We start from the raw sequence: 23,586 nt of genomic DNA, 5'->3' as shown, positions 1-23,586 counted from the left end.
TACCCTTCGACCCTGTATATCCTGGTCTGTTATTCTACAGTGGCATCATAGTATTATTATACTTATGTAGCAATTACAGTAGGACATTCACTTTATCTCGAAATACACTTTGACCTGAAGACAGCTGCTCATTCCAATAGTTACAGTAGGAGGACTGGCCTTGACCTCACATGAACATACCTCGAGACTGCAATTAATAGTAAAACAACTAAAAAAAAACTAAACTAAAGTTGGCAAAGTCTAGTCTGCATGTGTCACCTAACTGTTATGATATAGGTGACTTATTTTCGTTCCTCTTATAAATAAAGGAATTTAAATTTCAAACTTCAGAATGTTTTCTCTCCATTAGGCCAGCAGCATGTCACGCTTCTTTGTATTCGGCTGATCCCGGGCTCCACTCGGACACACTCGGAGATAATGGGCGTGTCCGGCTGTGGTGCGTCTCAACCGGCGGTACAATCGGATGATCCCGGACGGGCGGAGCCAAGTAGGAGGAAATGGTACAGTTGGCTGAAGAAAACCGGCGACGAGCATCCATACCCGGCAGTTTCACCGCACATCTTCGCCGCTTCAAATCCACCGTTAGTCCAACAGCCGTCGAGCAAGAAACATCTCTCAAGCCGAACTTCGTTCATTCACTGAACCACATCAGCATTTAGCGACTTTATAAACCAAGCAGCACTTGCATGCCGCAATTTCTAGAAATATCTGTGAAGGGCTCGGAAATTAACGTTGTAGATACACGGCTGCAGGATGGAGACGCAGATACATGTGCCCGTCGGGTCGCCGGTAATTAGAAAAATTCCCATTTTCGTGGACGAACACAACGTGACAGAGGGGGCGATGAAGCTCATTAAAGAGCTGAGACCGGCGTGGGACACGAGCGACGTCAAGACCAAGGTAACGTTATCCGCTAAGCTAGCCGTGCAGTGCGTGCTAGGCTAGTTTAAGATTGACAGCTCCGAAGCCTCACGGAGCGCTACCAGGCAGCCAGGAGGAGGGCCGTGGAGACATTACCCACCGGCTATGTTTTAATTATGTTAACTAACGACACACCGTCACATACACCACCTTCTTAGACGATAAATCAAGCCTTCTCGTGTTTTACATGCTGTTGCAGTATTTGTTAGCGAGAGAATATGGAACCGTTAGCTGAGCTAGCGAGACGCGCTCTCACTGAAGAACTTTACGCTAGCAGACTGACGTCAGCAGGTAAGTTACCTGAGAGGACATGTTTCGGTCACAGACCGCTTTATACGTCCAAAGTGCACAATGCGTGTCACCTAATATAGCACGACGGCCAAGTCACGGTCGGCTTAGTGTCGGTGGCGAGCTGGTGACGTGATGCTTGGGTTTGGGTTGAGAGACACGGTGGAGCAGACACACCTTAATGAGGCTGCTATACAGCTGGTTGAACTACTGACAGTCAGCCTTCTTTATTATGTCTCGCTGCTCTCTTGTCAGATGTTTTTAATCCAGTGTGGATTAATGTTAGTTCAGTATTAAATAGAAACATTAACATATTCACAGCAGTTGAGGTGGGGCTGGGCACTGTTTTGCAACCTAGTTTACCTAGTAGGGGTGTAACAGTACTTTAACACATGATGTAGCGTTCACAGTATATGTTTGTTTTTTCTCTTCTTCTTCCTGAAAGGTGTGTTGACTACAGTTGGAGGCTTAACTTAAAGGTGAACCTATTTCAAGTTGTAATATTCATGTATTTTTAGTGACTGCAGCATAAAGGAGACGGTCTAGATGAGGATACTTTACCCGGGGGTCACTTTTGCAAAATGACAGGAGGCCAGGGGCCCGTTAATGAACAGACATTAAACCTTTGCACTGGCAGTCCAAAACCCACACACATTATATGTTATAACACGGAAAAGCATCTCATTTCCACTTTACATACGGTCCGTGTGTGTGTGTGTGTGTGTGTGTGTGTGTGTGTATATATATATATATATATATATATATATATTGATTTATTGATTGATGTGTAGGAGCTATTAGTTATGTCTGTGTATTATATCTGTTCATAGTGGGAGCCTACCTCAGGTTGACCACAGTGTGGATTAGTGTGACAGGTCATTTGTATATGGGGCACAGGTGCAACAGACAGCTGATGATGTATGGGTGACAGGGCGACACCAGAGAGACACCAGGAAGATGAGTCAGTTATTGTATCATCATCATCATCTGAAAACCGAAAGCCTAATTACACGGGAACCTCACCCAAAAGTCAAAGAGCCTGGAATCTCTTTATTGAAGCGAGTAAGAAACACGATCTCCCACACCCAGCCGAGTGGCTCGATGCTGGAATTAGTCACTATAATATATATATATATTACTTATAATGAAAACTTGAGTAATTGTTGCAGATGTTCATCAAATTGCAAGAAAATTGCATTTAATATATTTAAACAAATAGAAAAGTCGTACCTACACACTAGAGACTTCTGTATAGGCTTAAAAAAAGAAAAAATATTTTGAAATTTGTAATGTAAATATAACAGATTCCTTAAAATGGGGCTAAAAGATATTAACAGAAGTTGCTGCCCATCACTGATCCAAATCTTTTTCCTCTTCTTTTCAAAGGAGCATATTAACACATGGATGGCATTCTGCCATCAGTTTCCTTCTTTGAACATTATACTCTGTCAGTTTAATGTTAAAGAGCGAGATCAGTTTATGTCCAGTGTTTGTAACTGTGTAATAAAACCAGTACAGCACCGATAAAGTGGCTGCACAATTTGCATATTTAAGTCATTTTCATCGGCACTTACAGGATGTAAAAAGACTCACTGCTCACCATATTCATGGTGTGTTCTGTGCTTTTATGGAGGACTGTTAATAATGAAAGAAAACATTTCTTTCTATAATAACATATTTGTAACTTCATGTAGAACGTGAGCTCAGGACCAGTCACTACTTGTTTTAAAACCTTTTGAGACTAGACCCACAGATCTGAGGTCATTTAACATCACCATCACTGGATGACCTATTGCAGAGATATGATCACATCATGTTAACGTTTTACAAAAATCTCCTGTCCAAATGAATGATTGAGTGTATTTATTAAACCCAACCGAATGAATGAGATACATGAAGAGTTTTGTCTTATATAATGCTTAATAGTGGAACATTAGTTGATTGATCCCTTTTTTTTTTCTTACACTGAAGATATATTTTCTATATCTGTGTGTTCATGTTAATGAAACGACAGATCAATAGGGCTAGGTATCGGTACTACCGGTACTAGGAGCATCAAAGCGTCTCCAGACAAACAATCACTTATCATCGATCCTTTTTGAAGCCCAGATGTTGAAAACATAATTGCTATTTGTTTGGTTTTTGCTCGCAGCCAATCAGACCAAGTGTTTTTAAATGTCCTGCGACGTTGTGATCTGATCGTCCCGCTGCTGCAGCAGCTACGACCCACACAGTGTTTACCTGAAGTGGAACAACTGGTGGGTTTACCGTTAGAGACAGCGCGGTCCGGCCGCCGTGAGGCGGGGAGGCGGAGGGAATCCACGGTAACTGCTGTATGAACGCTGTACAGTGTGGCAGCGATCAGCAAGACAGTGACACACACACACACACACACACACACACACACACACACACACACACACACACACACACACACACACACACACACACACACACACACACACACACACACACACACACACACACACACACACACACACACACACACACACCTACCTGAGCGCGTGGTGTTCACCTCGACCTCTATGGGCCGGACCAGCAGCGCTTTCCTCCAGGTCTCTACAGACCTCCATACGGAGTTTAGCAGCTGCACAACTGGCAACATATTCGCTAACAAGGTCACGGCAGGACAACGAGTGAGGAGAATGTGAGATTAATGTTGGTTGAGTTTTGGCAGGATGTTCCCGAGCAGCGGGTCGGTTGTTTTGATGGGAGCTCTGAATGTTGGAGAGCAGAGGGGCAGCGCTGTTGACAGAAACACCTGATTAGCCCCCCCCGCCACCTGGGCAGGAAGACCTTGTCACTGTGAATGCAACACTCTCCACACAGAGGACAAGAAAACAGCAGAGCGTGCCAACAGTGAGCAACAGTGTCGTCTTGTAGCTCTCTCACGCTGAAGGCCGAATGATTCACCTCCGCCTCAGAGGCCTTGCAGTCGGGCCGCGCGCTCGCTCATGGGAAGAAGGAAAAACAAAGCGTCAGGCGGCGTATGGCTGAATGTTTACCTCTGTCTGGGTCCAAGCTTATCGCTGTCTGTCGACGTATTGATCGCCGGCCTTAGCGGTGCATTGTGTGGCGGGGAGAAGGGATCATGTCAAGCGGTGGCAAAGGGCGCGTACGCTCGGGTGTGTGCGGTCATAACAGGGATGCCTGCGCGCCCATCTTTGTGGTCAGCCGCGTGTGGAATGCCAGATATGTGCGAGTGAGCGTCTGGGCTGTGTGTGGGGGGCAGCGTGTATGTTGTTATTGTGCTCGCTGCAGTGGGATGGACCGGCCCCACTGGTTTCCATTGGAGTGATGTTGTCACTCGGATACTTAATGGCCTAGCTTTAGACACAGAGGGCTTTTTTTTGCTTGCTTTTCATTTTCGAAAGAGGCGTCGGATTTAACTTGTTGACCCGCTGGCGCTACACCCGACACCACCCTGTAGACGAGTCGAGCGGTTCTGTCTGCGGTCGGCGGGGATAAGGTGTGGTTGGACGTCCGCACCCAACCCCATCCTCTACGCCCCGCCGTGGCCGTGCTGCGTTCAGGACGCTCGTCAAAGTCCTGTGCTTTAACTTGCTGGATTTATGACGCCGGCAAACTGTAGGATCTCGTCCTAGCTTGCGTTTTCAGGGTCTGAATTGCTGTTATGAACAGTTATTAACATGTAAAGCAAAAATATATTCACTGTTTTTTGAGTGTAGTGTTGTTGAGCAAAAAATCCCTGGAGATACATGCTGGAAATAAGCCTGTAATAAGCCAATACAGTACATTAATGTATTGTAAGCATCATGCATCATTAAGACATTGATAGGACATCAATATATAGTTTATACTTAATATATAATATTAGTTTTTGAATGATTAAATGTGTCAAATAAAGGTTACATTTTTAATTGCATTAAAAAAATCCTAAGGATTTAAAAAACCTGCTTGGCATCGTCAGTTATCTGCGGTCTGAAGGCACACGTGACCGTGGTTCAGTTAAGAGTGCTGCTGCGTGATAGCGTTTACCTCATGTAGGTCAGAGTTGCATGGTGTCAGCGCCGTCGGTCCTGAGCTGAAGACAACCGATGGCTTCAGAGAACTAATTCAAGATGTATTTTGGGAGCCGCAGTGGAGCTGTGCAGTCAGAGGTCGGGGGTATTCTTCTCACACCTATTCTTCTTCCTCCTCCAGCTCTTCACCGACGGAACCACCAACAAGCTCGTGGGCTGCTACGTGGAGGAGAGTCCAGAGGACGTGGTCCTGGTCCGGGTATACGGGCACAAGACCGAGCTGATTGTGGACCGAGACAATGAGCTCAAGAGCTTTCAGGTAGCGCCAAGGATCGAGCTCTCCTCCTGTGAATTAACAATGCCTCGGGAAAGTTTCTCCCATCTGAACCTTTTTCTTTTATTTCCTGTTTCTCCTCTAGGTGCTACATGCTAACGGTTGTGCCCCTCGCCTCTACTGCACCTTTCAGAACGGCATCTGCTACGAGTTCATGCAGGGGGACGCTCTCGGGACACAGGACGTCAGGGATCCTTCCTTGCTCAGGTCGGGGACACGGGACCACTCTGCATTTAGACTGTAGAATAGTGTTATTGTGCTCAGGATCTCCCGAGGTTTTCTACATTCCACATAGAGACACAAACTACGACGCCGCACAGGCAAGAGGCAAACGCATGCGAGTCTCATGCAAACATTGCAAAAACAAAGATAGGTCTGGAAGCAGAGGAGTTGCTCTCGTCACCCTATTACTACAGCAATTATCGTAATGTGCTCAAAGCGATCAATACTACCACTTAATGTGGTCACACATTGTCCTGGGTGTTGGCTTTTAAACACTCTGTGTGTTACACGATGTACTCAGTTGACTCTTTCCAGAAGCATCTTTATAACTTTAGTCTAATACAGGATAGTCAACAATGTTAAAATGTAGCCACGCTGATAACCGTGGGAATCTGTCCGTCTCCTCTCAGACTGATAGCCGGGGAGATGGCTCGTATCCACGCCATCCACGCACACAACGGCTGCATCCCCAAACCCAACCTCTGGATCAAGATGCGGAAATACTTCTCCCTCGTGGCCACCGAGTTCACCGACCAGGCGTCCAACGTTAGGTGAGATCCGGCTCCTCGGTAGTTCTTGGTAGGCGCTCACTTGCACATGCACACTGAGATAATGATGCAAAATGGCTCCTGAAGCTGAGCTTGATTTGCCTGTAACATGAGTCAGTAGATGTCCTCTGAGAGGAGTCAGTGAAGTAGTTTTATCCAACAGTTTTGCTGAGTAAATGCTGATGTCCTGATCGTCAGTAAAACTTAATTTCACACTGTGATGGTTAATGTTAAACTTTGTAGTTAGGGGGATCCGTTACACTACTAATGACTACTGTACACGTGGCATTGTTGGCCAGTCGGTCCACCAGACTGGCCAACAATGTATCACTTCTTCATGTCCGGTACCACAGCCTTGAGTATCTGCTGATATCCATCCGATTCCGTCTCTTTCACGCTCTTAACTAAGCTGTTGGTAATACATTTAGTATTGATGCACTTTACTTAACCTAGCCATCTAAAATACATATATTGTTATTCTCCTCCCTTGAAGGTAGAAATACAGATAAAATACTGGATATAACTCCACATCAAAGTAGCCTTCACTTTAATGATAGTTTGGGCTTATGGATCACAAGCAGAAGAACCCGTTCTGGTTCTAATCGTATCATTGGCTGCATTGTGAACTGAGCCACACACCCAGCCGGTTAAACCTCCATTTCATTTACATATTTATTTTATCATGTCTTAAACGCTTCCTGTTAACAAGCAGTCAGAATTCCCATAATTCATAAGTCATAAATCCAGGTTGATGACGATGCTACCTAAACCGTTTCTGTAGTCATGGCCACATATACAATGTGATGGCTGATGTGATTTCTGAATCGGACTGCTTCTGACCTAATAGACTTTAAATGGAGCAGGTCGACATGGCCAAAACGCTCTATTCCAGTATAGGTTGTTTCATATATAACAATATGTATCAAAGTATAACATGTTGACATGTGACAACTTCATCATGTGTCTCGGTACATGATTTCATCACGACATGATTCCATTGAAGGTAGATGGATTATCATATTGAGGCCTAACTGTTAACAACTCCTAGAACGTCTCCACTCCCACAGTGTAAGGCTGGTGCATTTGGTAGAATATTGTATTGAACTGTGATCTGTGGGAAAGAAGAAGGGAAAACTGGTTTCCAAGAGTTCAGGCTGAAGACGGCTCATTTTTTTTGTCTCGGCACCGGACCCCTCGGACCCCTCGGACCCCTCTGAGGTGCAGCGCTTCATAACTTGGCCAGCTGCCCGGTCACAGCTGATATCTCTGTTCTGATGTTAGATTAAGTCCAGCATGTGGTTTATGTAAGCCACATGCTGTAAGTGTAACAATAATAGCCGACTGGATTAGGGAGTCTGAGGCATGCAGCGGGCCAGCAGATGTTTGCTCAGCTCAGTGTATCGGGTCACTGTGCTCTCCTCCTTGGTTACGCAGACAGCCGGCGTGTCCCGGTCCCGGGCGGCCGACACTTGTTGCATTTTTCGATCAACCGGCAGAGATCTGCATGATATTTCCCTGTGTGATACGGAAACATGCCGGCCTCCTCCGTGTGATTTCTTTGCCACACAGCAGGCAGGGATTGAACCGCTGAGACTCAGGTAGAACTCGTGTGTGTGTGTGTGTGTGTGTGTGTGTGTGTGTGTGTGTGTGTGTGTGTGTGTGTGTGTGTGTGTGTGTGTGTGTGTGTGTGGGTGTGTGTGGCTGACTTTGGATTGAGCCCATTACAGTTAGCACAGGGGTCTCTGCTCGACTGAGACAACCCTTTCTCCACTAGCCCATGATGCCACTTTCATCACATGACCACAGGTGTGCGTCATATCCTCCTGAAGATAACAAACCACAAATCATATGTTTAGAGTTGGAGACACAGCAGTGTTGCCATAGTGACTCCGCAGCACCACGAGTGTCCACAGAGAGCTTGTTCCTCTGTAACCGAGCCAGCGGGGCCCGTGTGCCATTTGTGCGTGTTGGTCTTGTTTTCTCTTCACACGTGTCCCTGCTTTGTGGTGATGATCCCAAACACAAGGAGAAGCTGTGTGTCATGGTCTGGACCAACCACAGACACGTCACACAAGCCGCCTCGGCTGGTAGCCATGCTCGTTTAGCACAGTGTGTGTGTGTGTGTGTGTGTGTGTGTGTGTGTGTGTGTGTGTGTGTGTGTGTGTGTGTGTGTGTGTGTGTGTGTGTGTGTGTGTGTGTGTGAGAAAACACGCTGACTTCTATCCCCGTACCTGTCCAGGATCCAGCAGGAGGTTCCCAGCAAGGCGGTGCTGGAGCAGGAGATGGCGTGGATGAAGGAGCACCTCTCCACGCTGGGCTCCCCCGTGGTGCTCTGCCACAACGACCTGCTCTGCAAGAACATCATCCACAACGAAAAAGAGGGTAGGCTGCAGGGACGAGGGGACCCCCTGAAGACTCTGTACTTCATCGGGCGTGGTTTTGCAGGACGTAGCATTGCACGCTTCAGCCCGTTTGTCAGAACGCAGAACTAAACTGTGAACTATTTTAGTTTGTTGAAAAAGAGAAGTTGGACTGAGTGGTAAAGCTCGGGCTGGTTTTATTTCTAAAGCCTGGAAATGCACACAGTATGAGATCAGGCATAGGAGGTATTTTCCTGTATTTTGTGTATTTGGTGTTGGACAGATTTTCATGGAAATCAATAGTCTGCCTTGTTTGGGCTGAAAGGTTGATATCATAATATACAGTAGACCTTTGTTGTTTAGTTCTAAATGTCAATATGTTTTAGCACTGTTTGGTTGAGCATGTGTTCCAGTGTGATGGTTGATTGAGTCATAGGTTAGCTCGTGTAAAAGTCATTAGAAAGTCTAGTGGCGGTTGCAGCATAAAAGTGTATCTCCGTGATCCCAAAGAATGAACAAAGTCCTTTCTGTTTGAAGTTCCAGCCAGAGGTGTGAGGTCTCCAACAGGTTCCATCTCGGGGGTTAAATCAAACATTAGGTTCACAAACAACTTTTTAGGCTACGGTTTTACCAGCTTATCCAAAAAGTGACTTAGCGAGCCGACGAGAACACGCAACGGGTACACAACACGCAGGACGTAAGGCCCCGCCCCCACAGTCCAATAGGAAGAATGTTCCTTCCAAACACACTTCCTCCTACTTCCCAAACCACATATGTGTTGAGGATGTGGAGCAATTGTTGATCGCAAAATATTTAGTTTTCTTTGGGGATTCTTTTCTTTTTTTGCTATTTTCTATTATTATTTCATCATGGCGGCCCGCAGGACGTTAACCAGCGACAACACTGAACCTTTTACCTGAATGTCGTCCCACGCCACAGCCCGAATGTTAGTGAGCAGCCCCCCCATTAACTTGGTTACATTGTCCGCGTCCTCTTGTCGTCTCTCAGGTCACGTTCGCTTCATCGACTACGAGTACTCCAGCTACAACTACCAGGCCTTCGACATCGGCAACCACTTCAATGAATTTGCAGGTTTGTTGAGACCTGGGTGTGATTTTTACCGTTGTAATCCACACAGCGTGGCTTATCATGCGTGTCCTTGTGCTTGGTTAGGAATGGCAGAGCTGGACTACGGGCTGTACCCCAGTCAGGAGATGCAGATGGACTGGCTCAGAGTCTACCTGCAGGCCTACAAACTGTTCACCAAGAAGACGGGGGAGGTCAGCCCGCGAGAGCTGGAGACGCTCTACGTGCAGGTCAACAAGTTCGCTCTGGTGAGGAGGAACGTGTTGTCAACACACACACACACACACACACACACACACACACACACACACACACACACACACACACACACACACACACACACACACAGCATCTCGTACACACTCTCCAGTGTCTCACATTATTTCACCTGATCTCTGATTCATGTCTCCCTCAAGGCTTCTCATTTCTTCTGGGGCTTCTGGGCGCTCATCCAGGCCAAATACTCCTCCATTGACTTTGACTTCTTAGGGTAAGTCGCCGTGTGACTGTGTGTGTGTGTGTCTGTGTGTAATCCCCCCCCACACTAGCATATTACGTGATAGGTTGGACTGTGTGTTTGAAAGGAATCTGTCCGTGTGGGTTAAATGAAGCATTATGAAAGCAAAGGCCAAGTCTCTCATATCTTTTGTGAGCCTCCATACCTCTTAACACTTCCTGTCCACAAGCTGGTAACACACCCAGCAGCTAGTGGTTCACAGAGAGGTGGTAGACCTCCCGCTGGCTCCCCCCTCACTGAGAGAAGACAACGCTAGGGTGAATATCGCTCTCACTTGGCGTGTTAGACTAGATTTGCAATGGTTGGCTGCATTTGAATAAGTGTAATGTATGACAACAAGGGGTCCTGTGATTTCACTTCAGTTTAGCAGACGAATAAATCAACTTTATCTACAGGAAGAGCACGTTTTGTATCAACATGTCTGCTAAACATTTGACATTTTGTCCTTTTTGAATTTTGAGAAACTAGTTTTCATTCCCTCACACACAAAGTGAGGAGAATTTAAAGCTTGGGTTCCTCCTGCCACAGGTACGCCGTGCTGCGTTTCAACCGCTACTTCCAGACCAAACCAGCGGCCATGGCCCTGCAGATCCCAGAATGAGAGGAGGCGGACAGAAGACAGGAGGGAGGGTGTAGCAGGTTGTGTTTTTTTAACGCTGGGAACTCTTCTCCATGTGGGTGAGCTGCCGACGGACCGCTGCCCGCTCTACCCCGGCATCTTTGGGTTTTTTTCTGCCACGAGCAGCGGCCGCTCCTTCATCGCTCCAACTCAGCTCCTCGTCTGTCCCGGGCTCTAGCTCTAGAACGATAAAACTTCCATGGGTTCCGTGTGTGAAAGTGTGCCCCTACGTATGTTTCTGTGTCTTAATGTACTCCGATGATTCCCCGGCGTCTTGCATTCCCTCTTCGGTGAACTGAACAAGGCGTTAGAGAGTTCAGGGTAGAGACTTGGCTTGGCGTTCCGATACTCTGGCGCCCCAAAATGTTCCACAACGCCGGTAATGAAGGTGAAAAGAGGGACGAGACGCCTAAAGAGGAGTTTGATGCCGACACCGATGGATAGCTTGTTCTGCATTGTGTCTGCGGCTCAGTGCCGTGGCCTCGTTAGGGTTAGAAACATTCCACCTGGGATTCCTCCCATTGTTGCATGTGGTGTGTGTGTGTGTGAGGACAGCGTTCCTCCTTTTTCTTTAGCTGCAGTTCTTCTGCACTGCATCTCCCAGAAATCACCTGTGCATCAAACACTGGGGGTGGGGGGGGGGGCGGTACTCTGTCGCCTTTCCTCTTGATATATATACATACTCTATCTTTTTTGTCTTTGTTGAGCTTCTGTCAGTTCCTCTTGTAGTTACTCCAAGCTGCTGCTGCTGCTGCTGGTAGACATGTGAAACAGACGAGGAGCAGCAGAAGGAAAAGCTTTCCAAGGACTGTTGTGTTATAGCAATCGGTGCTAGAGATGTAGATAAATGTGCATTTATTTATTGGTGTGAAGACGGATTATTTAACATCTCAGGTGAAACATCTCTCCGGTTTCATGGTTGCTGTAGTGAGCGTTGCTTCGTGTTGAATTGGGCAGTGACACGGAGCAGGAGAGGAGGTAGACGCTGTGTTAACGTCACTCTGTGTGTGTTTTCCACCTACTTGACTTTTATGGTTACAGCGAAGCGCTCCGTTTAACTTTCCATTTGGACGTTCCAGACCTCTTGGAAAATCACCACCTCCGTCACCCCCCCCCCCCCCCCCCCCCCCCCCCCTCCTCCCATCACCGTTTAGTTAGTATCTGTTAGAGTGAGGCAGTAGCATGTTGAACACCAGAGGCTGCTCTCAGGCCTCACACTGTAATCCAGTCACATCCTAGATGTATCGGACACACGTTCTGATCCGTGATCGGACGTTGCGTAAGACATTGTTGGGGTCAGATCGAGTATGGCTTTCAAAAGGAGGCAGGAAGTGGTTATGAGTCGACCTTGTTGCTGTCATGATATCAACTTTCACTTTGATTGAAAAGCATCTGACACACCAACATGATGCAGACGGTTGGTGCTTTGATGCTGTAATACGTGCTTAACGTGGTTAAACTACTCTGTTAGGGTTGGAACAAAACTTCAGTGCTAGGGATGTAACGCCATGTGACTCGGTGACGTAGCGTAACATAATGTCATTGGTCAAAAAAATATGATTATATAATTTTAATTATATAATCATTTGCGGCTAAAAGCTTCTCCAGAGCCACAGGAGACGTACAGCTGTTTCCACAGGCTGAGCAGCAGCAACCGTTACCTGTAAATGTAGAATGTTCCTCACTTCATTCTCATTGTGGACACTCAGATGTAACTATACCTCTCCTTCTCCTTTTTATTCCTTAAATTCGACTTTAAGATGGTCCACAGTCCTTTTGTGACTCTTAGAAATCTGCAGATCCATCATACATCATATCTTCCTCTGAAGCTGTTCGTCCACGCTGGCCTCCAGTAAAAGGGGGCGTGTCCTCTCCGTTACCCACACACACTGCGGGATGTCCGTCCCCTCAGACACCCAGCAGGGGGAGACACTGAGCCCTGACCTTTGTCCTCCCCCCCGCAGGTCTCATGTAACAGACGGGCTGAATAATTTACAGAGTGAGCAGAAGAGACACTAACTGGTTTATAGTCAGAACAGAAAGTGTTTTCAAGAGGGTTCGATAGTCATTTAGAGAAAGCGGCACTCGTGTGATGACACGTTTGGGGGCAAAAAGCTCCCGGTCTCTAATCACGGCATCAGCGGTGCACTTTAACTGTAGGATAATCAAGAGGCCGTCGTGTTCGTGGAGTAATCTGCTTAGATTTTCAGACAAACGCCAAATTAGTGAACTTGCTGCTTGAACGCACAATCCTTGTAGGAATTCAGCCTGGATACAAAATATAAAACGGCAGTTTGCACTCGATGAATTTCTCCATCCACTTAATAGATGACACCGACCCTGAGTGGAACTCAAGCTGTTGACACAGTTTGGGTGTTGTTTACGAGAGAAGGGTCATGTTGATTTAGTTTTCCCTCTGAAAGTGAACACTGGAGCAGTCGGTGATGAGCTAAATGTAGGGTTGAACTGAAATCACATTCCACACAGACTTGAGGTTGTCCCTAAAAACGTTGCCCTCTTTTAGAAGTGGGCTGATATTTTCACAGCCACTTGGCCCGTTGGTCACCCTAACCCACTGTGTTGTGTTTCTATTGCATCAAAAAGTTTGGTACCAAAATCATGTTTGCTCCGGTGTGTATTCTCACACACTGCATTGTAAAACTACTGAAGTGACCTTATCTTTGCACTGAAAAACACATGGACACTAGTAACCACACAGTATGTTAAAGGCACAGTCCATCAAAACCCCAAACAGACTTCTCTCACTCTGAGTGAACGTCTTAAAGAGTCACTCAGCTCCAGGTTTCTAACTCCCTTCTTCAGTGGAAAATGTCAAGTCTATTGCACCACCCAGCATCTGTAAACATAGCTAACAGTGATGTCACAGTGTACCTAGTACACATCTACATCACTGCAGCAAAACATTAAACCAGTACCAAATGTTCAGTGGGCGTTAAGTTACTCTACACAAACTGGCACTGGACAACAACCAAATTGAAGTGATTGATTTAACAGAACCATCACTCGAGGTTCTCCTGCTAGCTTTTTCAGGAGCTTTCAATTGCATCACATGGGCTGTGTTAGAAAGCGCATGCTATGCTAGCAGTCTGTACTGACGTGGCTGAGATGTAGCGTGCAGAATGCAAACAAGCAGAATATACAGTAGGCCAAAAATACCCAGATGTACTGATTTTGAAAAAAATTCTCAGTTTGCATCAGACCACCAGACTACGGTATCCCACAATGCAAAGCGCTGGAACGGCACAGTCTATTGTCCCAACAACAAGAAGTTGCCATGGAGATAGGTGTGTTGACATCTGTTAGAAAACGTTTAAGTTACAAATGACTTGACGCTGCATGTTTTTGCCTCAGCAGCATACTGTATACCTTCAAAATTCTTTATATGCTACAAGTTCTTCTTTCTTATTCAGGATGACGTTGACAATGTTCTCATGACATCACACAGTGGGTCAGGTGAAAATGAGCCAATCGAGAAGTTGGTGTTGGCATCCAGTGAAGTCATTGACGGCGTGTTTAAAGACCAATGAATGCATTAAGGTTCCATGTGTTGATGTGTTTTTTTGGTGACCTCACGTATGCCAGACGTCTGAATCTGTTCCATGCAGGCCGTCAAAGACTTCCCCTCTTTACGTCAGGCCTTACGGGGGCGTTGAAGCCGTTTAACAGGGTTTATTTATTGAGTGCATCTGTTGCATTTTGCACCTTTTTTTTCCTTTTTGCTCTTTTCTAATCATACCAAAATGGTAACGCTTCAGAGGGTTTGCACTGCAGTTCATTTGAGATTAACTATTTTTATGTGTGAGTGTACTAACTTGATTTTAAGAAACACTGTACAGATAACCGTTTTCTTTTTTTCCTTCTTTGTATGCTAATATGTACTTTTTTGTAAAGTGCTTGGAGCGCTGTCTAAAGGGACGCAGCGTCCTGCTCGCACCATGTGACTTTGTAAATGTGCTCATCCGACTGCTAGAAGAGACGGAGGATGTAAATACTGTGAAAAAGCTTACTGTACAGTGATCCTTCACACCTCTGTGGGAGTGGTGAGAAGAATTATTTAACAGTTGTTAGTAAATATTTCCATTAAAATGTATAGAATAATAAATGAATAAATACAAATTGTCTGTGTGCTTTTGATTGGTCTGCTCTCAAACAGTTCTGGGAACCCATAAAAAAAATAAAAAACATTTCTCCTTTTGACCTGTTGGCGTCTCCGTGCCAGTGGACCTGGTGCCTCGGCCTTAACGGGAGGAAAGGCAGGAAGGAGGAAACCTGTGCTGGGGGACGTCCTGCCAAAACACACACACGGAGGCCAAAACACTACAGTATGGTGCTGACTCCTAACATCCTAGACATTCATCTGTATTATTCTGCTCCCTCTCTCACAGCATCACTTTATTATTGTAATACTCTGTTTATAACTGGAGTTGGCTGCCATTCAAGAAAACGAGATACATTTTTGAAGTGGAAGAAATACAAAATATTCATCCATTAGGTAGGATATCAGTAGGTTGGAACTGGAAGCATTGGAAATTGTGAGTGGGACAATCGAATAGGGAGTTTTTTATTTATAATTTTGAAAAGAATGTTGTTTCCTGTATAGTGGTGCCTTAACGGGTGGTTTGTACCTCTTTCAGGCTTTGGAGTGCTGCAGGAATGAGTCCCATAACCCAGAAATGTGTTCGCATTTTTGCACTTCCGGTCCCCTCGTCTCAAAGCCGATAACGTTTGTGAAGAGATTTTTACCATTTTGTCCTACGACATAAAGCACTTCAGTAAGCTTTAAGTGTCTTAAAAAGGCTACAGGAGATCACCGGTACCCTGTACTATTGAACTGTACTTTAGTTAAGTGGTGGTGAGGTGTCGTGATCGTGGTGAACTTTTTCTTTATAGCCTGATGTTGGCTTTTTAGTTCTGCCGATTGCGTTCATAAGAAAAAATCAATAGTGGTCATTCTTGAAGATGATCTTGCGTAACGAAGCGTGTCAGTATCACACACTGTGTAGCCACAGCTCATTTCCTGCATTGATCCAAAATTCAATTGAAAAATCCCATCGTCCTTTTATTGAGGGAACCAGTGTGATGCTAACTTAGAGCACCATATACTTGCATGAGGAAAATAATATGTTTGGTACAAATGGGTACATTTTGTAATTTCATCCAGAGGAAGTAGTTCACTCCAATTCGCATATTTGAAGACATTAAAAAGCTAAAAGTACAGAAATTGTTTGATGCCTGATTCACAGCCGTCTTTAATGATAACATCTCATTGTTTATTCAAACTTGAGGATCTGTATCTGCTTGCACGCAATTGCAATTTCTGGTGACTGAATGTCTTTAATGAAAGAGAGAACAACTGTAGTCAAAGTGCCAATCCATTCTCCAGTCATCTTCCATTCATGTCTACTACTGTGAAGAATCCCCAGGACCTGAGTCTGTCTCCCAGCTACATGATGCTGTGAGCCAGTTATCTTGGTGCCTTTGTTGACTTAATTCATGACGAAAGGCATCAATTCAACAACCGTCGACCACCTTTCATGAAAAGCAATAGTTCATACTCATCACTTCATCGTTGAAGATTTTAATAAAAGAAAAAATAGCTCACAATCTGATCCAGTAAAAGTAGATTTTTTAATTGTAAATGTCTATTTGGATCTTGGCTCCAATGAAATCACAAGTCACTGAAACGCTGTTAAACGAGACTTTGTTTCATGCATTCTGGATACTTTTCTCCGTCTCTCACTCACCGAGGAGGACGAGGAGCGAGCGCGGATGTATAAAGTGTGCCAGCGGATACGCGAGTTTAGCTGTTTGTATGTTTTTGGTCCACATAGAAACAGCAGACTTTTAGAGTTGTAGGGCTCATACACGCTGTACGGTGCCAGAAACAGATATTGAAAAGGAAGAAATAATGGAGAGTTGACCCCGAGAGGAAACCAGGAGAGGGTCTCTAAACTAATCTTTTTTTTTTTAAGTTGCAAAGCTGCAACACCCGGTTAGTTTAGAAATGCATTAGAAAGTAATTTTTTTATGCCAAACTGGAATTGTGAACTGATCAGCAAAGACAGGCCAATTAAAGAGCTCACAGGCTTTCAGTTTATTTGAACCTGAACCATGAACTTTAACTAAACCTAACAAAGTGGGTTTGACGCCTAAACCGGAGATTTCTGCCAGAAAGCTCTGACGACAAACTTTTACTATGTGGGACTAAAGAGCTATATGAATGCTAACGTTATTACGACACTAACGCGCTGATGTTAAGCAGGTATAATATTTACCCCGGTCACCATATTAGTTTGGCGTGTTAGCGTGCTAACAATTAGTGCAAAACAACACGGGGGCGCAGACATAATTAGAGGTATTAGTTAACTTACAGGTGTGCTTGGCAAACTAAGAACAACAATTTTTCAAATGTTGCATGTTGATTTACTAAGACTTTTCCAATGTGATTAATCGATTTACACAAAATGCTAATTTAGCTGCTGAGATGTGGGGAAAATACAACATGGACGGGTGAGTTGGGCTGATATAATGCGTTTAATTCAGGGATGAGCTGAATCGCTGTACCAACTGAACCAGAGGCCTGCGAGGAGAGACTTGCCCCGGTCTCAAACACACTCGAACATACTTTTAAATAAAGTGAAAAATTCATACCACACACAATTAGCACAACCAATTTATTGTCTTTCAAGAAAAAAACAAAAAACACAAAACTCTGAAAACATAGAGAAACGTACACATTTAAATTACACAGGCTCTTATAAACAAAATAAAGTCTCTTTCTATATTTACATCAGCAGGGGCAACGACAGGTGACACCTCAGCATGTCTCCGCTAAAATAAGATAAACATTTTTCCTCTGATATTCATCTCTGTGCACAAAAGCCGCCATCTTTACTCTACACAGCCCTGACCCTGATTGTTTAAGATGAGCCCCGAACCGCGATGTCTGAAATGTGTCTTTTTAACCGCCATTTTGATTTGTCACCATTGCAGTTAGCTAAAGGTGGATCGACCCCAGCGGTATTTAGGTACGCTAAGTTTTTGTTAGGTAGTCGTAACGGTCAATATGGTTATTGACTGATGAGAACAAAGACACCAAAACTATTTGTTTGCTCAGAAGTGGTAGCCACAGCTTTCAAATAGCAATAGCTATTTTTTAGCTAATAGTAACATGCTATTAGCTAAAACTACTACTATCAAACTTACTTCTTCTTGCTATTAAAGAACGTAACTTATGCTAAGTGCTAACATGGAGCCTGATATCCAGCTAAATCGTTAGCACGGAGCACCATAGCCAACAATGTACTGAGGACCAGAACCCTTTCAAGAGAGAATCCCATCACCTCCGTTAACTCCAATGGTCCTTTTTACAGCAATCAATAGTTCCCGGAAGTTAGCCACGTATGCTAGCAGCACCGGAATGGACCATTCGTGAGGTCCAAGGTTTGCTGATAACAGATTAAGCTAATGAAACACACTGGATAAAGTTAGCAACGCGTCAGGTAAACGAGGCAAGAACAGCCTATGAATTGTAACTTCTGTTTTCTTAAGGTCATTACATCAAACAATGTGTAATTAGAGGGATAATAGCTTCTACACATTTTTGTTTTTTGCAGAATAGGGCAATTTAAATATTGGTATTGAATATCATATTTTATTAGCTAAATTTAACATTTTGTGGTGTGGATGTAGGTGATGGAATGAGCGTATACATTTTGGAGTACAAGCCATTATAATGAAGTTAACGGTACACAATAATAAGGAAGAGAGATATTTTTGTAGTGGTATTGATTTAGAATGCATATCTGAGACTTCTATACACTCTATAAATAAACACGTAACATAGGGTTAAGTTATTTTTGGCTTTGTGTCTGTTGATTATATTATGTTGCAGCTCAGCTGATTTCTGATTGATGGATATGGGAGAGAGAAGTTGGACGAACTATGTGAGATTGAAAAACACAAGTTAGTTAAAACAAAACACCGCTGTCACTGCATTCAGCTGCCAGTGTTCTATATGAATATTGTAAATCGCAGTTCTGTCTTACAGATTTCTACTTCCGGGAACTAATTGAAGTCTAGTGAGTCACGTGATGATCAAGCGTCTTGAACTTCCGTTGACGGGACTCTCTCTTTAAAGGGCTCTGCTGAGGACAAGTGGATCATTTTGGTTTCTGCTTCCTCATGAAGTTCCCCAGTGCTTCAGTCACCCCGAAACCTTCGTTTCCATTTCCATTTCTTTCACTTTGCACTGTGACCAGTTCATAACCATTAATTGACTTTTTCCATATCTCTGTAGCAGCCACTGTAAAGAGAGTGCTGCCAACGAACAACAGCTCTCATGTGATGTGATTGATTTGTCTCTGTTAGATGTATGAGGAACGGGAAAATAAAAGATTCATTAAAATGACTTTCCGCCTTCAAATATGAAAATAATTCCAGCGCAGCTTCAGGAAATTCGAGAGAAACATCCGAATGTCAACATCCTAGAACAAGGCCCCGGTGCGCTAGTACCAAGAAAAGGACCAATTGCTGAAAAATCCTGAAAGTTAAAAAAAACAAAAACTGAATATGATGTTGTACGTGAATATTTTCTGCAGTGCGGCGGGAAGCTGCATCTCAAGAGCAGCAAAAAAAACAAAATAAAAAACAATTGGATACACGGATAGGATGTGCTCAACACGACAATCAATTAACACTCAAAGAAGCAAACACAGAGGTATAACAAAAGAAACCTGGTGAGGCTGAGGTCAACCCTCCGTGTTGTGGGAACTGATGAGACACACAAATACAGCATATACAGTACAGCTCAACTGAACAGTGGGAGGTTGGAGGACGACGAAGAGGAGGGTTGGATTGTTTTACTGTACACTGACTGGGATGCAAATAAATGATTTCATTGGCAGTCTGATTGTAAACCGTTCGGCTGCAGTGAGAGATCCCTCCCCTATTAAAAGTCTATGATTTAATTAGCTTTTGAATAATTCTATGCTTTTTTTCCTTGCCTTAACTGGAACACGTACAATGTATTTTTGAAGGTACTTGTCTATAGTCTAAGTACCTCATCCAACCCCACTTCAAAACACCCAGACTATCCCTTTAAAGAGACACTGTATCATCTTTAAAATGTTCCAGAATTTAAAAGGGCAATTTTCCAGGTTAAGTTCAGTTTACTTGGCATGAGGAGAACTATGTTAAAGAATGAAAAATGAAAAATTACCCCGATGATGTCATCAGGGGGTTATCTCGCTTGATATTAAAGATTACAAATCTATACTAGAAAAATATGAGCTAGAAAAATGGGAGTAAGAAGCGGTAAGAACCTACATTTCATGTAGTAATAACCAGCCTTTACCAGCAGGGGGCGGTACTGACATACTGATAACAAATAGCTTCAACCGCAGAGAAGTGACCCGGCTGTCCAACAGGTGAGAACAGGGATGCTGCGGAAGCTTTACTGTGGGGACATTTTGTGGGAGGGAACGCTAGAAGCATGAGGAATTAAACGATAAAAACCTTCTACGTTCTGTATTCTAAAACAAAGCAGCTGGTGAAATGTCTATGAAGGGAAATGAGTAAGATAAGAGCTTGCCTTTCTGTGTGTGTGTGTGTGTGTGTAGGGCAGCGTTTCACTGAAAACAGCTGATGTACAACACATCTCTTCACTTTTGTCCTGACAGAGGGGCGATTTTCTCATGAACTCCATCTCCCCCCGTCCCCGTCCGTCCTCCATCTTTTTCCTCTGACCGTCAATCAAATAAGGGCACCCTTCCCGTCTCATCCCTCACCTCCATTCTCCCCCCCCCCCCCCCCAGCTTCAGTCCGTCAGGAGCACCAGTTCCCCCTCGCTCCTCTCCCCCCCGTCGCTCTCCTCTCCTTCGCTGTACGGAGGACGCTCCCTCTCGCGCTCCCTCTCTCGGGGCAGGGAGGTGGGTGTGGCCTGGCCCTCCACCCGCCGCAGCGCGGGGGGTACCTGCGGCAGGTAGTGCTCCAGCAGCGCGGGGTGAAAGGGCACGGTCGCCACCGAGACCGAGCCGGCGCCGCCCGGGTACTGGCCGTCGCTGTGGGAGTAGTGGAGCTGCTGTGGTTCCGTTTGACTGGAGAGACGGGAAGGGACAAGAGTACAGTGAGATAATAAATAGTATTACTTCATCTGTTAGTACGTCAGTTTGCTGACATTCAGAGGCATTCGGTGTCATATGATGGAGGTTAAAGCTGCAATTGGAAACTTTTATAAAAAAATTATTTTCAGCATATTCGCTCAAAAAATGTCACTATATCCTGATCAGGTTCCTCCGCCTCCTTTTAGGGCTCCTAATGGCTTCTGCAAGATTCCTCCGCCTCCGAAGAAAAACAACCAATCAGAGAGGAGAGGTCTGTCAATCAGAGGGTTTGCTCCAGCCGGTGGGCGGTGCTTAGTGTTGCCTCGACTGTTTTCACACTTTCTTATAGAGAATATGATTTACAAAGTTATTATCTTTATAAAAGTTACCAACAGCAGCTTTAATGCACATACTGGTTATTCTAAACCGAAGTATTCATGAATTTGGTTCGACACAGAGTTTACGATAAACAATGTTAGGTGAAGCACTTTTGGCCTGGATGGACATGAAAGTGTCCCGGTGGAAACATCAGGTCAAAAGACCAACAAAATACAACAAGCTTATGTATAAAACAAAGTTGGGGGGAAGTTAAATCTGATTCCCATGGTGCATTTCAGCAGGAAACACCTCAGTCAGTGGGCTGTGTTACATGTGCCACTAACGACGGGTGGAAGCAACACAAAAACAATCTGCAGCTTAAATCCATTTCCTTTCGGATTCTGGATTAATTCAGTAACCATGGCAACCTGTATGGCGGCCGAGGCTCATGGGTAGTGTTTGGACCCGTGCCAAACTGCAAAACAAAGTTGAAATAATTTAAAACTGGTGGTCATAACATAAATCTATATATTCTTTACATTATCCGTGGCAAGTCACACCGAGGGTATTGCGCTGTGTAAGTTTGCTATGCCTTCAGAAAGTAGAAGCTGGTCAGACACATACACACACACACACACACACACACACACACACACACACACACACACACACCTACAAATAAGAAATGAAAATATAATGGTCTTTAAAATAGTTTGACTAAAACGCGATCAGAAAGGAAGGCTAAGGCCGTCATGACATTCTGATATTGATGTTGTATTTGTGAAAAGCAGTCTTCAAGACGTGGTGAGTGTATCTGTGACGCAGAGGGGAAAACAAAGCCGCAACAGAAAGAAAAACGACAAACACTCAAAACCAACCACACGTAACAGTTCCAACCTCCCAACTCCTCCAGCTTAACTAGTTGGAGGAGTTAGCGGGGACAATGGCGAGGGATGCTATTCATCGCCAAGGACAGACAAAAAAAGCAGCACAGCTGCGGTATCAATACTCCACTTTTGTTTGTGTCTCGGAGAATAAAAGAAGAGCTCTGGGAGCCGCGGGCATTGTCTGCGATGTGTGGAGGTGCAGAGAAGACTCCTGTCAATGGAGTGAATCGTCAAATGACGTCTGCCAGGGACAAACTCTATCGGTATCTCGTGAGTCGTGCGGACCGCCTCCGGCCTCGGTGTGCACTCGCGCTGGTTCATCTACCTGTGCGTGTAGGTCGCCCTCTGCTCCTGCCGGCGGTTCTTCATCATGGCCTTGTACTCGCCCACCCGCAGCCTCCGCCCCTCCACGATGCAGGTCCGCTTGGGCCGGGGTTTGTACTTGTAGTCCGGGTAGCGCTCCAGATGCTGCCGGCTCAGCCTCGCCTGCTCCTCGTAGTAGGGCTGCTTCTCCTGGTTGGACATGCTCTTCCACCGGGAGCCTGAGGACCAGGACGCATTAGAGGAGATGAGGAGAAAGAGTGAATGCACGGTGGAGAAGTGTTCCAGCAGCAAGTCAGGGTTGGGATGAGAGCGTGCTTAAAAGGTTTATTTAGCTTTTAGTGCTAGTTTTCGGCTGGGATTTGTATGCGTTAGGGTAACGGCCAATGAAACTATTTTTAGAAGCTAAGCTTAATCTGCATAGACAGCTGTTTAAATCACACAATTGTCCCACTTTGTATGTGTTTTCATCTTATTAACCATGTCTTTATTGATTTATAAAGGTCTGTCTGTGAGCTCGCCCGTGTCACCAAACGCAGAATTCACACATTCATTTAAACTAATTGTCAACTATATCTAGTCTAAGGCCATCGTAACGTTCTGATATTGGTCAATATTGGACAAAACAAACACTGGCTCTAGAGAGGGAGGGGTGAGCGGAGGGGTACTCAGTTGGCTTTGATCTGCAACCTTGCTAGATGCCATTAATCCTACACACTGCTCCTTTAAATTTAGCAAATTTCTCCTGAAAAGATATCATAATGAATTGACTGTGGCCCGGAACCACGGACAGAGTTAAAGACTAAAGTGTTCTTTAACTTATTTTCATTACAAAGTAAGTCAGTATTCACTTGTGCTGGCGGAATTCAAACTCTGAACCCAGGAGTCGAGTCTGACAAGAACCAGTAGAAATGATACGCTCAGTTTGCAATAGCAAAGAGTTTTTTTATTTTCCATGTGACAATTAGCATCGCTCTCTAACTCCCTTTATCTTCAGCCAAACCAACTCGGTAATCAACAAGTACACAAAGTCCTCA

The 23,586-nt window shown here is 44.8% G+C and overlaps 2 protein-coding genes across 6 annotated transcripts in view; one reads left to right on the top strand and one right to left on the bottom strand.

Annotated features, from left to right (window-relative positions):
* Window positions 1–753: 753 nt before the first annotated feature.
* On the top strand, window positions 754–11,528 carry etnk2 (ethanolamine kinase 2; the record flags this gene model as incomplete). Its single annotated transcript, XM_079156756.1, has 8 exons — window positions 754–900; window positions 5,395–5,532; window positions 5,633–5,754; window positions 6,180–6,320; window positions 8,557–8,699; window positions 9,686–10,011; window positions 10,180–10,253; window positions 10,809–11,528. The coding sequence occupies 8 exons, from the start codon at window positions 754–756 to the stop codon at window positions 10,879–10,881; spliced, it is 1,164 nt and encodes a 387-aa protein (XP_079012882.1). The 3' UTR covers window positions 10,882–11,528.
* A 9,209-nt stretch (window positions 11,529–20,737) lies between these two features.
* Window positions 20,738–23,586, bottom strand: part of sox13 (SRY-box transcription factor 13) — a gene marked incomplete at its 3' end in the record, with an annotated part of 42,332 nt that continues 39,483 nt past the window's right edge. For all 5 annotated transcript variants that reach the window (XM_079186168.1, XM_079186165.1, XM_079186166.1 and 2 more), the window contains exons 13-14: window positions 22,554–22,770; window positions 20,738–21,017 (exon numbers count right to left, since the gene is read on the bottom strand). In XM_079186168.1, coding sequence (XP_079042294.1) covers window positions 20,738–21,017; window positions 22,554–22,770 — 497 coding nt within the window. The remainder of the gene's footprint in view (window positions 21,018–22,553; window positions 22,771–23,586) is intronic.

This window comes from Pholis gunnellus (assembly GCF_910591455.1).
Source record: "Pholis gunnellus genome assembly, chromosome: 3".
In the NCBI taxonomy this organism is placed as follows: domain Eukaryota; kingdom Metazoa; phylum Chordata; class Actinopteri; order Perciformes; family Pholidae; genus Pholis; species Pholis gunnellus.
This window is presented reverse-complemented; position numbering and strand designations above follow the sequence as displayed.